Source organism: Melopsittacus undulatus, chromosome Z (assembly GCF_012275295.1).
Source record: "Melopsittacus undulatus isolate bMelUnd1 chromosome Z, bMelUnd1.mat.Z, whole genome shotgun sequence".
NCBI lineage: Eukaryota > Metazoa > Chordata > Aves > Psittaciformes > Psittaculidae > Melopsittacus > Melopsittacus undulatus.
In genome coordinates, this window is record NC_047557.1 from 62,849,982 (window position 1) to 62,867,477 (window position 17,496).

At 40.5% G+C, this 17,496-nt stretch overlaps 1 protein-coding gene across 2 annotated transcripts in view; it reads right to left on the reverse strand.

The window, feature by feature from the left end:
* Positions 1–832: 832 nt before the first annotated feature.
* Positions 833–17,496, reverse strand: part of DTWD2 (DTW domain containing 2) — a 92,168-nt gene continuing 75,504 nt past the window's right edge. Inside the window, exons 5-6 of one of the 2 annotated variants that reach the window (XM_031043597.2) lie at positions 5,853–5,975; positions 833–1,981 (exon numbers count right to left, since the gene is read on the reverse strand). In XM_031043597.2, the coding sequence (XP_030899457.1) occupies positions 1,811–1,981; positions 5,853–5,975 (294 nt within the window). In that variant the 3' untranslated portion in view covers positions 833–1,810. Of the gene's footprint in view, positions 1,982–5,852; positions 5,982–17,496 lie in introns of both variants that reach the window. The other variant, XM_031043596.2, reaches the window with a different exon arrangement.

Here is a 17,496-nt window from a genome sequence, read left to right on the forward strand (position 1 = left end):
AACACATGAAATCAAAAGGATCTGTAATCATATGTCCTGGGTTCAGCAGTAGCAGTCAGTTTTCTCCTTCTTGGTAGCTGGTGCAGTGCTGTGTTTTGACTTTCGGGCGGAGAACAGTTGCTGATAGCAAGTATGTTTGGAGTTACTGCTCGGGTGTTTGGTTTGTTCAAGGCCTTTTTCTGAGCTCATGCTCTGCCAGGGAGGAGGGAGGCCGGGAGGAAGGAGAGACAGGACACCTGACCCAGGCTGGCCAATGAGGTATTCCATACCATAGCACGTCATGCCCAGGATGTAACCAGGAGAGACCCGGAAGGGCTGGAGCGCTGGGGGGATGGAGGAGGTATCGGTTGGTGCTCGGTCGGGCAGGGTGGGGTGAGTTATGGGTCGGTGGTTGGTGAGGTGTTGTATTCTCTTCACTTGTTATTGGCTTCATCATTATTATTTGTAGTAGTAGTGGCAGGAGTGATTTATGTTATACCTTAGCCATTAAACTGCGCTTATCTCAACCCGTGGGGGCTACATTCTTTGGATTCTCCTTCCTAACTCTCCAGGAGTCGGGGGAGCAAGGGGGGGGAGTGAGTGAACGAGCTGTGCGGGGTTTGGTTTTAAACCACGACAGTTCTTTTTGGCGCCCCACACTGGGTCTCTCTCGGTTACCTCCTGGGTATGACGTGCTATGGTATGGAATACCTCTTTGGCTAGCCTGGGTCAGGTGTCCTGTCTCTCCTTCCTCCTGGCCTCCCCTCCTCTCTGGAGGAGTATGAGCTCAGAAGAGGCCTTGGACAAAACCAAACATTTGAGCAGTAACTCCAAACATACTTGCTATCAGCAACCGTTCTCAGTCCGAAAGTAAAAACACAGCCCTGCACCAGCTACCAAGGAGGGGGAAAATGACTGCTACTGCTGAACCCAGGACATTATATTAGTAGGTTTTATCCAGCCATAATAATTTCTTATTGCATATAGCGCTTACATAGCTCCTTACACTGGGCTGGCTAAATTCCTTTAGGGTATGGGTATGAGGTATCTACATCCATAAAATGTCTTGTTTTGTGGAAGAGTAGTTTTTGCTCAAGTAAAAGTGAAGTACCTGAGTTATAATTTCAGAAATCATTTCTCTACATTCATTTTCTTGGTTTTTTTTTCTAAGCTGGAAATGTTCAGGTTCTGGTAAAAACATATGCAGGCTTAATTTAAAAGTTCAGTCTGAGAGACAAACTAAACCCGGCTACATTGTAAAATGTATATAAATTTACAAAAAAGCAATTCTAATAATGTAAGAAATGAAAATCTCAAAGTTAAAAAGAACTCTCCAAATACCATGCCTTATGTTTATCTGAACTAAGTAATATAAGGAATTACAGTTTGAAAACCTACTGTAATTAGAACCTTAAGTTCAGAAATTCAATATATTTCTAAATACTGAAGCCTTACTATTCCATAACATTCATATTTCTTGTCTTTTTTGCCCTGATAAAAGCTTCTTCAAAGTAAATTTATCCAGTCATATTGAGGATCATACTTGACACCCAAGAGATAACATAACTCTAAATTACGCTCAGAGTTTTCCTCTTTTCTACAGGAAATAAAAATGATCTTCTATTACCTGAACAAAGGCACCTGGCCTACTGTGAACATGAAAAAACTTGTCCATTACTGTTTGTCACATTGGTAGGCAAACTCTTGCCTATGAAGGGCCTAAAAGTTGGGGTTTTTTTATTATAGTACCGTCAACTGTTTGGATCAAATCCAGATTCATATTCATTTTCTAGCTGCAAATGAATCCCACTGTACTGTCAGTACGGTTTTCTTATATTTTAACATTATTCACCAAAAGCTCCATTCTTCTGAGTTTGCGCTTATTCTTTGGCATTGGCTTGTCATATAGGCCATTTTTGAGAAGATGCTCCTTGCTGTGATGGATCTGGGCACCATGCTGAAGCTGGAAAGAGCATAAAGCTTGAAGTGGACGTAGTATAGTCTGCAGAAAGATGAAGGGGTTGGGGGAGACAAAAAAACCCAACTTTTTAGTAAGCTCTTTTAGATACATCAATTATTCCAGGTTTTGTCTTCAAGGACTACTTAAAAATGCTGATAAAATATAATTTGGATTAAAGATACCTGTAAAGTATAACCTTTGGAGACAAAAAGGGCACAGCTGAATAAGAAATGTACTAAAAGGAAGCCATGTATCAGATGTACATTCAACTACCTGTTGTTATTCCTTACTCCTTTCCTTGGACCCACTCAATCCTGACTTCAGCCCCAGCTGCATTACCTTAAGTCATGGCTTTAACTTGACCTTAGCAAGGGACTAGAATCAATTACTGTGGCTCAGCTAACAAGCTATAATAAAATAAGTAACAACAACTAAGTTGTTTGTGCTTGCATGAGAATACCTTAAGGCAAGGTTTTAAAAAAAGAGAGAGGCTCATGATAAAGGCCCTGATGTCCTGGAGACTGGGCTGTATCCCTGCTTCTTGCACAGTGATCTTACATAGGATTAATGAAGCCACACAACCCAAATTTATCTCAAGTGGTTCCTAATTGTAATTTCTTCATCTTCTGGTTGCCTGACTCAGTATCACAAGGCCTTGTGTGCAGATCTGTAAAGCAATCCTGCAGTCAGCAGGAGCTGAGTTTCTACCAAGTAAAATGTGATTCTCCCAAGCATAAAGGAAAATCAATTGACTTATATTTGGCATCAAACTATGTTTCCATTTTTAACTTCTAAGGCACTCAACTTCAATTCACCACCTTATATGCTGGGAATAGCACTCAATTCAGAGAGGATATTAAAAAGTGCATAAATGTTTATGAAGCCCTTAGCTATTGCAACATTTATAGAAGCACCCTTCAGCAACTGATAATTTTGTCTTTGAAAAAGAGGCTGAGCTAATTCCACGGGACAGGGATAAAACAGAATACAGGACTGGGAATTGCAGACACTAATGAGATATTGACCCTGTATCCGAGTAAGACAGATGTCCCCATGAAGGAAAAATGTGCCAACATCATCCTAGCACACCAAACGAAAAAATAAATATAAAAAACCCATTTAAATTTCATTATTTCAAAATTTTCATAAATCTAACTACTACAATAAATAATTACCTTCTTTTAGCATAAAAGTATATGGTAGCTGCACTGTCATAAAAGATACACAAGCTTCTAGAGAAGTTGCTTTATGCAGAGTTCCAATTTCTGAGCCCCAGTTTCTTGTGTGGTCACACACTTTGTCCCAGTCTGGTTCTAAATGCAACTGATTTAATATTAAGGTGACTCTCTGGTGCCACAGAGTATGCCGGGGTGACATACTCTCCACTATGCCAATTGGAGAAGTGATTTTTGATCTGGGAACACTTTTTAAGAGATGGAGGTCAAGTATCAAAATATTTGTTATCTGATGGACAGGGATAGGAGCATCCCAGGGTGGACACTAGAATGTAGTGAATCCATGGATGAGCTTTAAATCTCTTTTCACAGACCCTTCTGTATTACATACTGGGCACATAATCAGATTGCAGACCTGGGTCTATGGTGTGAAATTACAAGTAGGTCTTTTTCAAAAGGCTTATTAAATTGAAATTACTTATGTCATCAACAAAAGATTAAGAAGGACACTATCTTAATAACCTCTTCCATCACAGACTAGCAGGATCACAACTTGCATGGAAAAGGCTAATGTCCAATTAGTATTCTTTGACCTGGGATAAACTCCAGAACTGTTCAGTCACAAATTCCTTCAGTGACATGTAAGAGTTGTAAGCTGGCTGGAAGGAAGACATAACCCACCAGGTTGCATTTGACAGTAACAGGAGTGCAGGAGGTCAGCAGGGCAGGTTTACAAAAGCATTTTATCTTTGAGCTGGCTGTGAGGGGGTATTCAGATCATCTCTGCTGTCTAGTTTTTGCAGAAAACAACTTACCACTTTCCATGCATTAATAAACTCAATTCTCTGTCTCAAAGTCTATCAGACTTTGGGTTTTTCAGAGTCAAAGATGACCTTGCTGTGCTTTGATTTCAGAGAATCACTGAAAAATAAGTAAATATTCCAACACCGACATGTTACAAATTATCATAGAACCACAGAATCGTTTGAGTTGGAAAGGACATTAAATATCACCTAGTTCCAAGACCCTGCCACAGGCAAGAACACCTTCCACTAAACCATGTTGCTCAAAGCCACGTCCAACCTGGCCTTGAATACTTCCAGGGATGGGGCATCCACAGATTCTCTAGGCAACCTGTTCCAGTGTCTCACCACTCACATAGTAAAGAATGTCTTCCTTATATCTAATCTAAAGCTATCCTTTTTTATATTAAATCCATTCCCTCTTGTCCTATCACTACATGCACTTGTATAAAATATTCCTGTCCAGGTTTTTTGTAGGGCCCCTTTAGAGACTGGAAGGCTGCTATACTGTCTCCCAGAACCACCTCTTCTCCAGGCTGGACAACCCCAGCTCTTTCAGCCTGTCTTCATACGAGAGGTGTTCCAGCCTTCTGAGCATCTTTGTGGCACTCCTCTGGACTTGCTTCAACAGGTCTATGTCCTTTTTATGTTGGGGACCCCAGAGCTGGAAGTGGTACTCCAGGTGGTGTCTCATGAGAGTGGAGTAGAGGGGGAGAATCAGCTTTCCCTCCTTTTGATGCAGCCCAGCATATCACTATCTTTCTGGGCTGCAAGCACCCACTGACAGCTCATGTTTTGCTTCTCACCAACCAACATTCCCAAGTGCTTCTCCTCAGAGCTCTTCATCTGTTCTCTGCCTAGCCTGCAGTTGTGCTTGGGATTTCCCCAACCCAGGTGCAGGAGCTTGCACTTGGCCTTGAACTTCATGAGGTTTGCACTGGCCCACTTCTTAAGCCTGTTGAGGTTCCTCTGGAGGACATCCCTTCCCTCCAGCGTGTCGATTGCACCACGCATCTTGGTGTTGCTGAAAAACTTGCTGAGGGTGCATCAATCCCACTGTCCATCTTGACAAGAAAAATGTTGAAGAGAACCAGTACCAAAACCAGCCCCTGAGGAACATCACTTGTCACTGATGTCAAGTAACATCAAGCCGCTGATGTGGTCAATGGCTCAAAGTTATTTGTACATCAAGCCGCTGACCACAGCTCTTTGAGTGTGACCATCCAGCCAATTCCTTATCCACTAAGTGGTCCATCCATCAAATCCATGTCTCCACAATTTACAGACAAGCATATCATGCTGGACAGTGTCAAATGTTTTCCATAAGTCCAGGCAGATGATATCAGTTGTTTTTATCCACCAGTGAAGTGACCTCATTATAGAAGGCCACCAAATTTCTCAGGCATGATTTGCCCCTAGTGAAGCCATACTGGCTGTCACCAATCATGCCCATATTATTCATGTGCCTTAGCACAGTTTCCAGGAGGATCTGCTAAGTTATCTGCCAGACACCAAGGTGAGACTGATAGGCCTGTAGTTCCCTTTTTCCCTGTCATAAAATATACATTATGTTTCCCATTCTCCAGACAGCAGAAAATTCACCGGACTGCCGCAGATTCTCAGATACGATGATTACTGGCTTAGCCACTTCATCTGCCCTTCAGTCTGACCGCAATATTGAATAAAGAAGAGGAAAACTATAGAGACTTTTGGAATACAATAAGAAAAATTACACATTAATTTGAACATACTATAGTTAAAAATAATGTAAGAAAAACAGTTTCTATTGGGACATTCTTCTTTGAGTTGCTATGCAATAAAAACATTACCATGCTGTTAGGATTTTAATTGTCAAATATGACACTAATAGCTAAGTACCTTCACTGCCCATCTGCTATCCAATAGAGAAAAACACAGGTGCTTACAGTTACATACCTCTTGTATATTCTTATTTTTTTCCATGATTGCAAGAGCAACAGCTGCACATTCAAGTGTAGACAGACAGGTGTTTGTTGGCTGTGTACGAATTACATATTGACTTGAGATGTTGGTTTTTATCTGCACCTGAAAAATAGCAAACTCTAATAAAATAAACAGGTCAGTATACCAAACAAGACACTTCTTCCCTACACTAAGCAAAACACAGCCCCTTCTACTCTGTGTTCAGTTGCCTTCTCTCCTGTTTGCTGTTTTGTCTCCGTAGCCAATGACCTTATGCTACTTTAATACTGTAATACCCATGACTTGCCCTAAGAGAGAAGAGCTGTGCATTTGTTACTGTACAAACATGTAAATAAAATACAATTGTTTGTTAGAGAAAGACTGAGTGGATTTTTAGCAACCAATTCAGTTGCCACAGATACGTAACAAAAATAAAATTATTCACCTATGCTTGTTTTATTGCACTCTAAACATACATATGATCCAAGTACAACAGACAATGACTGTCTAGTCACACTATTTAATCTTGGTTAAATATTGGTCAAGTTCTGAATGAAAGACTTTTAGAAACTACATTTATTCACACAATATACTAGGTCACTGCTTAGAATTATTTGCTTACCTAAATCATGTTTGAATAGTATGTATAGGCTCTGCCTCAAATGATAACCACTCTGTACTCTCACAAATTAAAGGCTTTTAGGGAAAAGAAATTGAGTACACCCACTACACTGCCTATTTTATCAGCTCCAAAAGCTCTTACTGAGTTTATAAACAGCAGTTGAAACATCAAAGAATTTACATTATTAAACTTTGTGTGAAAATTTAGGTATTATTCATTTATTCCTAAAATTTGCATCTCCACATATGTTTCAATATAATCTGCCAAACAAGTTAATGTCTTAGCAATACTGTCACCATTCTTAACCAAAAATTATGAGTTTCTTTTCCAAATAATTATAGTACATCACAATAAACCCAAGGGATTATTACAAAAGAGCATACACAATTTCCTTAGGCAACACATTCCAGTGCCTCACCACCCGCCCAGAAAATAATTTCTTCCTTATATGCAATCCAAACTTCCCCTGTTTAAGCTTTAACCCATTACCCCTTCTCCTATCACTATAGTCCCTAATGATGAGCTCCTCCCCAGCATCCTTATAGCTCCCCCTTCATGTACTGGAAGGCTGCTATGAGGTCTCCATGCAGCCTTCTCTTCTCCAGGCTGAACAGCCCAACTTTCTCAGCCTGTCTTCATATGGAGGTGCTCCAGTCCCCTGATCATCCTCATGGCCCTCCTCTGGACTTGTTCCAACAGTTCTATGTCCTTTTTATGTTGAGGATACCAGAACTGCACACAATACTCCAAGTGAGGTCTCACAAGAGCAGAGTACAGGGGCAGGATCACCTCCTTCAACCTGCTGGTCACGCTTCTTTTGATGCAGCCCAGGATACAGTTGGCTTTCTGGGCTGTGAGCACACACTGAAGCTGGCTCATGTGAAGTCTCCCATTAAATAGCACCCCCAAGTCCTTCTCCTCAGGGCTGCTCTGAATCTCTTCTACACCCAACCCGTAGCTGTGCCTGGAATTGCCCCAACCCAGGTGTAGGACCTTACACTTGGCTTGGTTGAACTTCGTAAGGTTGCCATCAGCCCACCTCACAAGCGTGTCAAGGTCCCTCTGGATGGCATTCCTTCCCTCCAGTGTATTAACCAAACCACACAGCTTGGTTGTCATAGGCAAATTTGCTGAGGGCACACTCAATCCATTGTCCATGTCACCTACAAAGATATTGAACAAGAGCAGTACCAACACCGATCCCTGAGGGACACCACTCATTACTGGTCTCCAGCTGGACATTGAGCCATTGACCACAACTCTTTGCATGCAGCCATCCAGCCAGTTCTTTATCCACCGAGTGGTCCACCTATCAAATTGATGACACTCCAATTTAGAGACAAGGATGTTTTGTCTAATGCTTTGCACAAGTCCATGTAGATGACATCAGCTGCCCTACCCTTGTCCATCAGTTCTGTAGCCCCGTCAAAGAAGGCCACCAAATTGGTCGGGCAGGATTTCCCCTTAGTGAAGCCATGCTGGCTGTCACCAAGCACCTTGTTGTTTTTCATGTGCATGCATTCCAGAAGAATCTGCTCCCAGATTTTGCCAGGCACAGAGGTGAGACTGACTGGTCTGTAGTTCCCCGGGTCATCCATTTTCCCCTTCTTGAAAATGGGGGTATATTAGCCTTTTTCCAGTCGTTGGGAACTTCATCTGACTGCCATGATTTTTCAGATATGAGCAGCAACTTAATTCGCCAGCTCCTTCAGGACCCACAGATGGATTTCACCAGGTCCCATGAACTTCTGCATGTTCAGGTTCTTAAGATGGTATCAAACTAGATCCTCTCGTACAGGGAGCCTAAGGTCTTCATTCTCACAGTCCCTGTGTCTGCCTTCCAAGACATGGTTGGTGCAGTCAGAGCCTTTGCCAGTGAAGACCGAGGCAAATAAGTCATTCAGAACCTCAGCCTTCTCCAAATGCAGGGTAGACAGTTCTCCGATGGCTTCCGGAGATGGCCCATGTTGTCCCTAGTCTCTCTTTTATTTGCAATGTACGTACAGAAGCTGTTCCTGTTAACTTTCACATCCCTACACAAGCTTAATTCTAACTGGGCCTTAGCTTTCCTAACCTGGTCCCTAGCTTCCCAGACAACATTACTGTGTTCTTCCCAGGGTGCCTGTCCTTGTTTCCACCTTTTATAAGCCTCTTTTTTCCCTTCTAAGTTTCCTCAGCAGCTCCTTATCCATCCAAGAGGTCTCCTGGCCCTCCTGCTGCACTTCCTTCTAGTCAGGATGCAACATTCCTGAGCTTGTAGTAGGTGATCCTTGAATATCAACCAACAGCCTTGGGCCCCGATGCCCTCCAGGGCTATATCCCATGGAACCTTACTAAGCAGGTTCCTGAAGAGGCCAAAGTCTGCTCTCTTCAAGTCCAGAGCAGTGAGCTTACTGCACGCTCTTCTCACTGTCCTGAGGATCTAGAACTTGGCCATCTCATGATTGCTACAACCAAGGCTGCCCTGGAGTGTCACATTTCCAACCAGCCCTTCCCTGTAGGTGAGCATGAGGTCAAGCAGGGCACCTCTCCTTGTCGGCTCCTCTATTACTTGCAGAAGGAAGTTGTCTTCCACACAGTCGAGAAACCTCCTGGACTGCTTGTGCCAGGATGTACCATCCCTCCAACAGATATCAGGATGTTTGAAGTCCCCCATGAGGACAAGGACCTGCGAGCATAAGGCTGTTCCTATCTGCCTGTAGAGCACTTAATCCACAGAGTCCTTTTGATCAAGCTGTCTGTAACACATCCCTACAATAATATCCCACATCACTGTTCTCCCTTTAACCCTGACCCACAAACTCTCTGTTGACTACCTGTTCCCAGAGAGAGTTCCATACTCTCCAGCCTATCCCTAACATAAATAGCAGCTCCCCTTCCCTGTCTGCTGCACCTGTGTTTTCTAAAGAGCCTGTTACCTTCCATTCCAACACTCCAGTCATAGAAGCCATCCCACCATGTTTCTGTGATGCCTATTATATCATATCCCCCTAGACGTGCACACATTTCTAATTCCTCTTGTTTATTCCCCATATTATGGGTGTTTGTATAGAGGCATCTGAGCTGAGCTCCAAATAAAGCCAGCTCATTGGCTGCAGCGGCTGAAATATCTCTACATTGCTCCGAGCATTTATTATAGGTGCTGGCAACTGACTGGGGGTGTTGGGATGGAATGATGCCCCCCTACCCAACGCATCTAGTTTAAAGCTTTCTTGACCAGCCTGGCAAGCCTCCTACCAAAACCACTCTTCCCCTTCATTGTCAGACCAGCTCCACTAGCCCTCAGTAGACCTGGCCTTTCAGATTGAGTCCCATGTTCTAGATACCCAAACCCCTGACTATGGTACCACTGTTCTAACCATTTATTTATCTGCCAAATCCACCTACCCTTTTTAAGGTCCTCCCCTTTATCCTAGAGAATTGATGAAAAGACAATCTGAGCTCCAGAGCATGTAACTACCTCTTCCAGGGCAATGTAGCCCTTCCTAATGTTCTCCGGGCTACTGCTGTTTATATCATTATCACCCACATGGATGACTGGAAGTGGGTAATGGTGGGACTTACTAGAGCAGGCAGCCTCTCTGCAACATCCCTGATCTGAGCTCCTGGTAGGCAAAACACTTCCCTTGAGACTCAGTCAGGCTGACAGGTGGGTGCCTCTGTGACTTTCAAAGTAGAGTCCCCTACTACTATGACCCACCACTTTTTCCTAGTAGCACCATTAGTGATCACCTTTACCAGTGCATCAGCCAGTCGTTCATGTTGCGAGCGTGTTTCCTCATTAGCCCCCTGCAGAACTGTAGAGGGGTTTTGGGTGGGGACATCAGATTTAGGAGGAGGCCCCTTGTTTTTAATTGTCCTTTTCCTCCTTTTTTTGTTGGCTTTTTTTGTTGTTGTTTCCCAGCTTCCTGGGTTAACGGCCTCCTTCTTTCCTCCATGAGCTAGCGGGGAAGCTTGAGACCCCTGCACAGTTTGGTCCTGGAGCAAGCATTCCTGCTTCCTCTCAGCTTCCCTGACATCTTTCAGCTTACTGACAGCATCCTGCAGCTCAGCCCCTGCTGCAGGAGGACCTCCACCAGGGAGCACCGAGTGCAGCCCTGCCCATTGTGCACCCTGCCCTCACGAGACCAGCGCAGGCACTCTACACTCTGAGCTCTGCACTGTAGCCTCCCCTCCCATCGGTTCTGTCTGGGTGCCTACGCTGGCCACCGCCAGGGCATCCAGAGCAGAGATCCTGGACCAAGCCGTGGTCATGAGGTGAGGGTTCACCATCCCACTCACCCTGCCTGTGCAAACTGCCGTTCAAACTTCTTGAACATACTTACTATTCTTAGGTATCTGAAAGTAATGATTACAGGTATTAATAGTACTGCAAATTCAATGGTCATGTCCACTTTAAACTCATTTTTATTTTCTGCATCTACTCAGCGTATTTCTGCAAATGAATTGGCACAATGTATGACAACTTACTCAGTGAATACCTATTACTTACTATAAAATCAAACCTGATATTAAATGTTGAAAGCCAAGGTAGTTGAAATAGTTGATTATTCAATGTCTGCAAACTCAGGAGCTTTAGTTTCTAGCTCTGTTTGCTGACTGTCTAAAAAAAATATACCTAGCATCTCATTAGCAGATTATACTTGCTATTACACTCTACTGGAAGACCATCACACAATACTGTAGAATCTTTATTGTATGAAAGTTATTAATAGTTATTGGATATTCAACAGCAAATTTAGCCCGTCTTCTATGGAACAGATCCAGGGCAGATTTAAGAATGAAGGTAGTGGATACATAGTAGCATTTATCAACTACCTTCTTCAATTTGGTATTGAAAAATCAAAAGGGAACAAATCTATTTAGGAAAGGAAATGTAGAATTTGGACATCCGTGTATGCAATGAAATGTAAAAGAAAATTAAAATGAAATAAATATTTGTATTTGTTGTTCCTCAAGGTTTGCTTTGTTTTTATGCTCCCTTTACTGGTATCACATATGGATCTCCATCATGAGAGAGTAGGAAGGCTAGCTATTTCAAGCATACAGAGACCTATGGTTTTAGTCTCTACTTAGAAATTCCTGTCGAGGTATTAAAACACAGGGTAAAATCTGTTCATGGTTTCTTCATCATGTATCCTGAACACCAGAGAAGGCACATATCCACACTTTTCTTCAACAGGTGACAAGAGTCTCTACAGAAATTGAAAACACCTCATGGACTACCTGCAGGCACACTGGCTTCCCCCTTTCAAGACATGGACAACAGTGTCTTAAGGAGGTGGCTGGGAATAGTTCTATCTGTCAGTTTCTATATTTCATTTACTGGGTCTTCTCTTTACAAACTTTTAAGATCATCAGCATTACAAAAAAAAGGGAAAGACAGCTTCCATGGAAGAGAAGCTGCCTGCGCACCACATTACACTGTGGAGTCAAAAGTCAGTAAATACAGCTCTCAAAACAGCTGACAATGTACAAAACGGCAACTCTATTTCTAACAGCAACAGCAGCAGCAACCGAATTTTTTATTTCCTGGGAAGAGTGAGGGAGTATGGAAACAAGTGGTCCCTATCCATTTTTCCGAAAAATTACATTCACTGGCAGGAAGTGAAAATACCATAGACAGCACAGTGGTGGTGATGTGAGGACGAACACCTGACCAGGTCAACTCCCTGCCAGTTTGTCTCTTTGGCTTCTTTCAAGAAGCATGCATTTACCCCATTCTTGACTCCAGAGTGCCATAGTATGTAAACAGTGATCTTTAGTCACCTGAAACACAGTCAGGGTAGCCTTTGTCTATCACAAATTGTACAGATTCATCAAATGACTGATTGTCTATCAGAAGCTAATACACTCACTGAAAGAATAAAACACAAAATGAGGAGCACCAACAATTTACAGCATATACTGAATGGTAAGATAAATCCAAAACAATATAGAAACCTAAATGAATTAATATAGCTAATATGTATTTCAGACATGGGAAGAATATCTCCTTGAAAAAAAAAAAGCCTATATATAATAAATATTTACTGTTCTCAAACATCACTGCGTAGGAAGATGACCCTAATTTTCAGCCAGCAGATCTAAAACTTGCCTTGTCTTTGTGGCGTCAACAGTTTCAGGTATTGCATCAGCCTCATGAAAACTGCTGCACTACCTAGATGAATAAATTGTCTGTTACCTGCTTATCTTAAATCCTGCTGAACAAGCTTAATTACAAGTTACAGAACTGTTCCTCCTCAGTACATGTAAACAAAATCTGATCATTTACACTTTACACTTCAAAAACTCAGAATAAGTATACACAAATATTCTATTTAAGTGCATTTCAAAACAACAATCATGATGTTTTATAGCCACTTCTCCATAAAATGATAAGTATATAAGGACACCATAATGTAATAATTTTCTTTTTTTTCTCTTTAACTGTCAGAGCTATTTGAAAACGATATGCACACCTTGGAATCAGTTACTCAGCAATGTCAACTTGAAAAAACAGTAGCCTATTTAACACCACTCAGCAAAATAAACAATAGTATAAGACAGAAAATGGAAACTATCACAACTAATTCAAACTAGAGAGCAGAATTTAGATAAGCTGAATGAAATTACTCACTAAAATTTAGCCAAGACACTGAAATTAGTGTATCTATTCTCTTTGTAAGTGCAAGGGGGTCTGGGGGCTTAGTTTCCAAGCCATCAGAAGCATGAAGCAACACATACTATCAAGTTTCATTTTCACATGTAACTCACGGTTTCCAAAAGCCTGAATGTCAGCAATTCTCCATAACTGGTACATTAGCTTAATAAACACTGGATCCTCTACTAACAGACACCCTCTTAGCAAATGCTACAACCTTTGAGCATTTACAAAGGATTTGAACCACAGTAGAAATAGTGAACCTTCAGTATTTCTCAGGGCTTCAGAGTTCTTTCAGGGCCCTCTCTAGAGATGCTCCAGGTAAGGGGCAACCCAGCTGATCCTGTTTAGCTGTTCAGAACGGACAGAAGTAAAAGTGTTGCCTTGATGAGGTCAAAGACCAGCTGCTTGAAATTTTTAATATTTAAGTCAGTAAAGACAGGCAACTGATTTATGCTTTTTAAGTATTCGGACTAAAGCTCCTGCAGAATGCTCTAAGTGCTATCCTCAGGCCTCTCCTTAATGCCAGTATCTTTATCCTTTTACCATCTCTGTGCTGATTTCCTCATCTTTACTCTTACTAGCTTTACTCTCTAAAAAAGTATCTAGCATTTTGTAAAACTGTATTTGGAAAACGGTGCACAGAAAGGATATTAAGTCAGTACACTGGTCTCACAGGTGCACACTCAACAGTTCTTTGTTTGTCCTGGTTACTACAATTAGACTACAGGCATGTCAAAACAGGCAGAGGAACAGCATAACCTTCTGTGGCTTCAATGAAAAAAACAAGCATGTATTTTAAGACCCACTCCTCTTTTACTGACATTGATAGTATCCTTATAAAATACAAATTTCTGTCTGGGAATTAATTTGATCAGCCCTAAGAGAACTAAGAAAGCAAGTACCATCTGTCATCTTGCTTAATATAGGCAAAAGTTACTGTTCTTATGTACTGCTATTTTGACAAATATCTTCCAGATAAAATACCATAAGCCATTTTTTGAAGGAACTCAAAATGCACAAAACCCCCAGCAAGAGTACAACTACATCCTGCCATCTTGCCCATCATTCTAGAAACTAATAAAAATTTGCTTTTAAGGTACCGAAGGAGAAGCGCATTCTGTGTGCTACTGCACAGGCAACATGAGACAAAATGGAGCCATGCATGGAAAAGATCTTTCACTCAAGTATCCAGACAGCACAAAGACCTTTTACCTGTAAGCCAAATCAAACTATTTTCCAAATGTTATAGAATTTTCATGCAGTAAACATAATTACCTTTGTGACAGAGAAGATTGTATGAGTAAATTTAATCTCAGCATGATACTGAAATTTAAATCAAGAATATGAATAAGTTATTTTGTTCAAAATCTTGGCTTTAATGTAAAGTGACATCTTAAGAGCACTCTGTTTCCAAATACTGGAGGGAAAAACTGCCATGCAACTGTGACAAACAGATAGCCTGAAAGAGTACATAGATGTCACAAAAACCTCTGTCCAGAAACATGCATATCTGTTGACTGATTATTTAGGCATATGATGCTCCTGTATATGTTCCATGCAAATCACAGAATCACAGAATCCCAAGGGTTGGAAGGGACCTCGAAAGATCATCTAGTCCAACTCCCCTGCAAGATGGTGAAACAACTCATAAATTATACTGTGACTTTCAGGTACACTTCAAGAAATTTGTTCAATTTCTACAAAATGCAGCATATTTTGCACATTCTCTTCTACTATTTCCAATGAACTCCCAAAACTTTTCTTCTTGGGTATCTCACAAACCATTCCTCTCAAGTAAATTATGGCACCAGATGACGTTCCAGAGTCATCACGACAAGCCTCAGGATATCTCACTGCTGCTATAATGGGAGCTGCTGCAAACATGTAATATTCTGCCATGGCAAGAGAAGCATAATTGCTTTTGCTGAGCAGTGGCTGTGTGTATGTTCTATCTATTTAGGCTCCTCTAAGCCTGTGCAGAAGAACCTGAATTTAGAACTGCAATGCAAGTTAGGTCTTTTGCAGTTCAAACCCAGAAACCTTCTTATACCCCTATAAAATACACCCATGTAACAGCAGTCTCAGAATTTCTTTCATCAATTAATGTATGAAAATATATTAAACTTTTATGCACTTTTGAGAATGCCTTTTCTTTGTATTAACCAAAACAACATAAGAAACAGATTCTAATGCTATGGGGTATTACATGCTAAGGATAAATATCACAAAAGAAATCAGTAGAACTACCCACTGAATGACTTAATGCTCATCATCTGCAGATAATCCTACACAATGACTCTTTGTTCCATGACTATGTCAAATGACACCTCTTTTAAAAACATCACCTCTGTATTTCATGAAGTCTCTTTCCTGTTACTATATAAACAGGTTTGGAAGAAAATAAATATTCTGTAATTTGATATATATATATAAATATTTGAGAATGCCACAAGTATATTCTGGGAAAAATATTTTTAATGCTTCACATATTCTGACCTCTCTTTTAAAATATGTTTTTAATGAGGATAACTCAGATTGGAGACAGTATTTTTCTACTGTGTTTCTTACATGCATTTTTAGACATAGTTGATTGACAGGAAAAGAAATTAAATCACAAAAGGACTATGTCCTTCACAGACAGAACTTCTTATACCACATTCCACATTTTTGGGGAGGGAGAAAAGGAAGAAGTTTGGCAAAAACCCCACAAGTACAGGTACCTTATCTACCTCACCCCTGCCAAACTAAGTTTTAGAGCACTCCTACAGAAATTCAGCCAAATTCCTTCAACAGATATTCTTTCCCAAGAGCTGGGCAAGAAAGCAATGAACATAAGAAGGAAATACTGCCTTTAAAAAGTAAGTAAGAATAAACACAAAGCTCTTATGATTGTTCAAGATAACAAAATATTTTTCACATGCAAAAATTCTGGTAAATGAACCAGAGTAGAAATAAATACTGTAAACAAAAAAACATTACTGATATTATCATTTATCTGTAGAAGACAACTTTCTCACATAGTAATTTAGCTTGTGCAAAGACTGAAGAATTTGATACATAACCATGACACTTGCACTTATTAACTAGTTGAAAGAATTGGAAGCTAAATATCTACTAAGTTTAAAAAACAGCAACCAAAACAGATACCTCACTTTTCTTAATGAATCTGTAATCTAATCTATATGTTTATATTAATCATCTTTAAATATGATACTATATGAAGTTAAGGTTAAATTCACTTTCCAAAGTACAATTTCTCATGCAGGAGAACCTGGTAACTCAAAATATTTAGTACCACATATGAAGATTGTTTTGAGAAAGTCCAACAACTGCATAATAATTCCTTAGGCTATATATTTCTTTAATGTACTATGAAATCAAAGATCTACACAAAATATAGAATATTTTGCAGTGGCCTCCTTAACACTTCATTTGTTTTATAAAACTATTTACATAAGGCCCTTCTGCCTATCAATCATTTCTGAAGTGTTTTCACCAGGAATCTGTCATTACACTTTTGTCAGAAGTCAAATTTTTAGCATCTTCTGAAAGATGCTAAGAGAATTCAAGAGTTTAGCACTTGTCACATCTTGCAAAACCAAATAAAATTGCCAGCTCTTTAGACTGTCAAATACAGCATCAGCAACACCTGCAGACTTTCATAGTTTAGAAGTATCACCAAAGTAAGCAGTGTTTTTGAAAGTTATTTCAGATGCTTATGCCCCTCTGCATACTCTAAGTCCTTAATGTTACGTATAATGTGGAAGGAGTAAAATTATGGAATCACCAAATTTCAAATAATTTCCCCCAATGTTTGTCATCATTTACACCATGCATGGAAAATATATAATATGCAGTAAGTATCTGCCCCAAAAAGAAGTTTAGAAAATAAACCTGAGAAATTTTTTTTATTTTTTTTTTTCCAAACCAGGAAACAGAATATTCTGGCCTACACTTCAGTAACCAATCTCTTCAGTATTGCTTTGTTGCTTATTTTCTGCAGAAACTAAGTAACTTACTAGATAAGCAACACGAGCTTTTACATTAATGAAAATCTTAATCTGTAAAAGTTACTTAAAATGGCATTTCCTAAGATGTCAATACCAGCCTGCTGACAGTGACAGATAAGTATCAGCCTCCAGTGCTGCAAGGAAACTGAAGAAAGTTTTTATGCACGTCTTCTGCTTCCTTGGAAGACAAGATGTTGGACTTGATGTCAGAAAATAAACTGAGCTCACTATATCAGAGTGCAGCTTTAGGCAAGCTGCCTACCTTCCTTCTTTGAGCTTGGAAGTCTCTATCAGTATGATATTTACCCAGTACAGTCAAGCACTTTGAAAGGTGGAGAAAGGGACGCTGAAGAAGCTGGA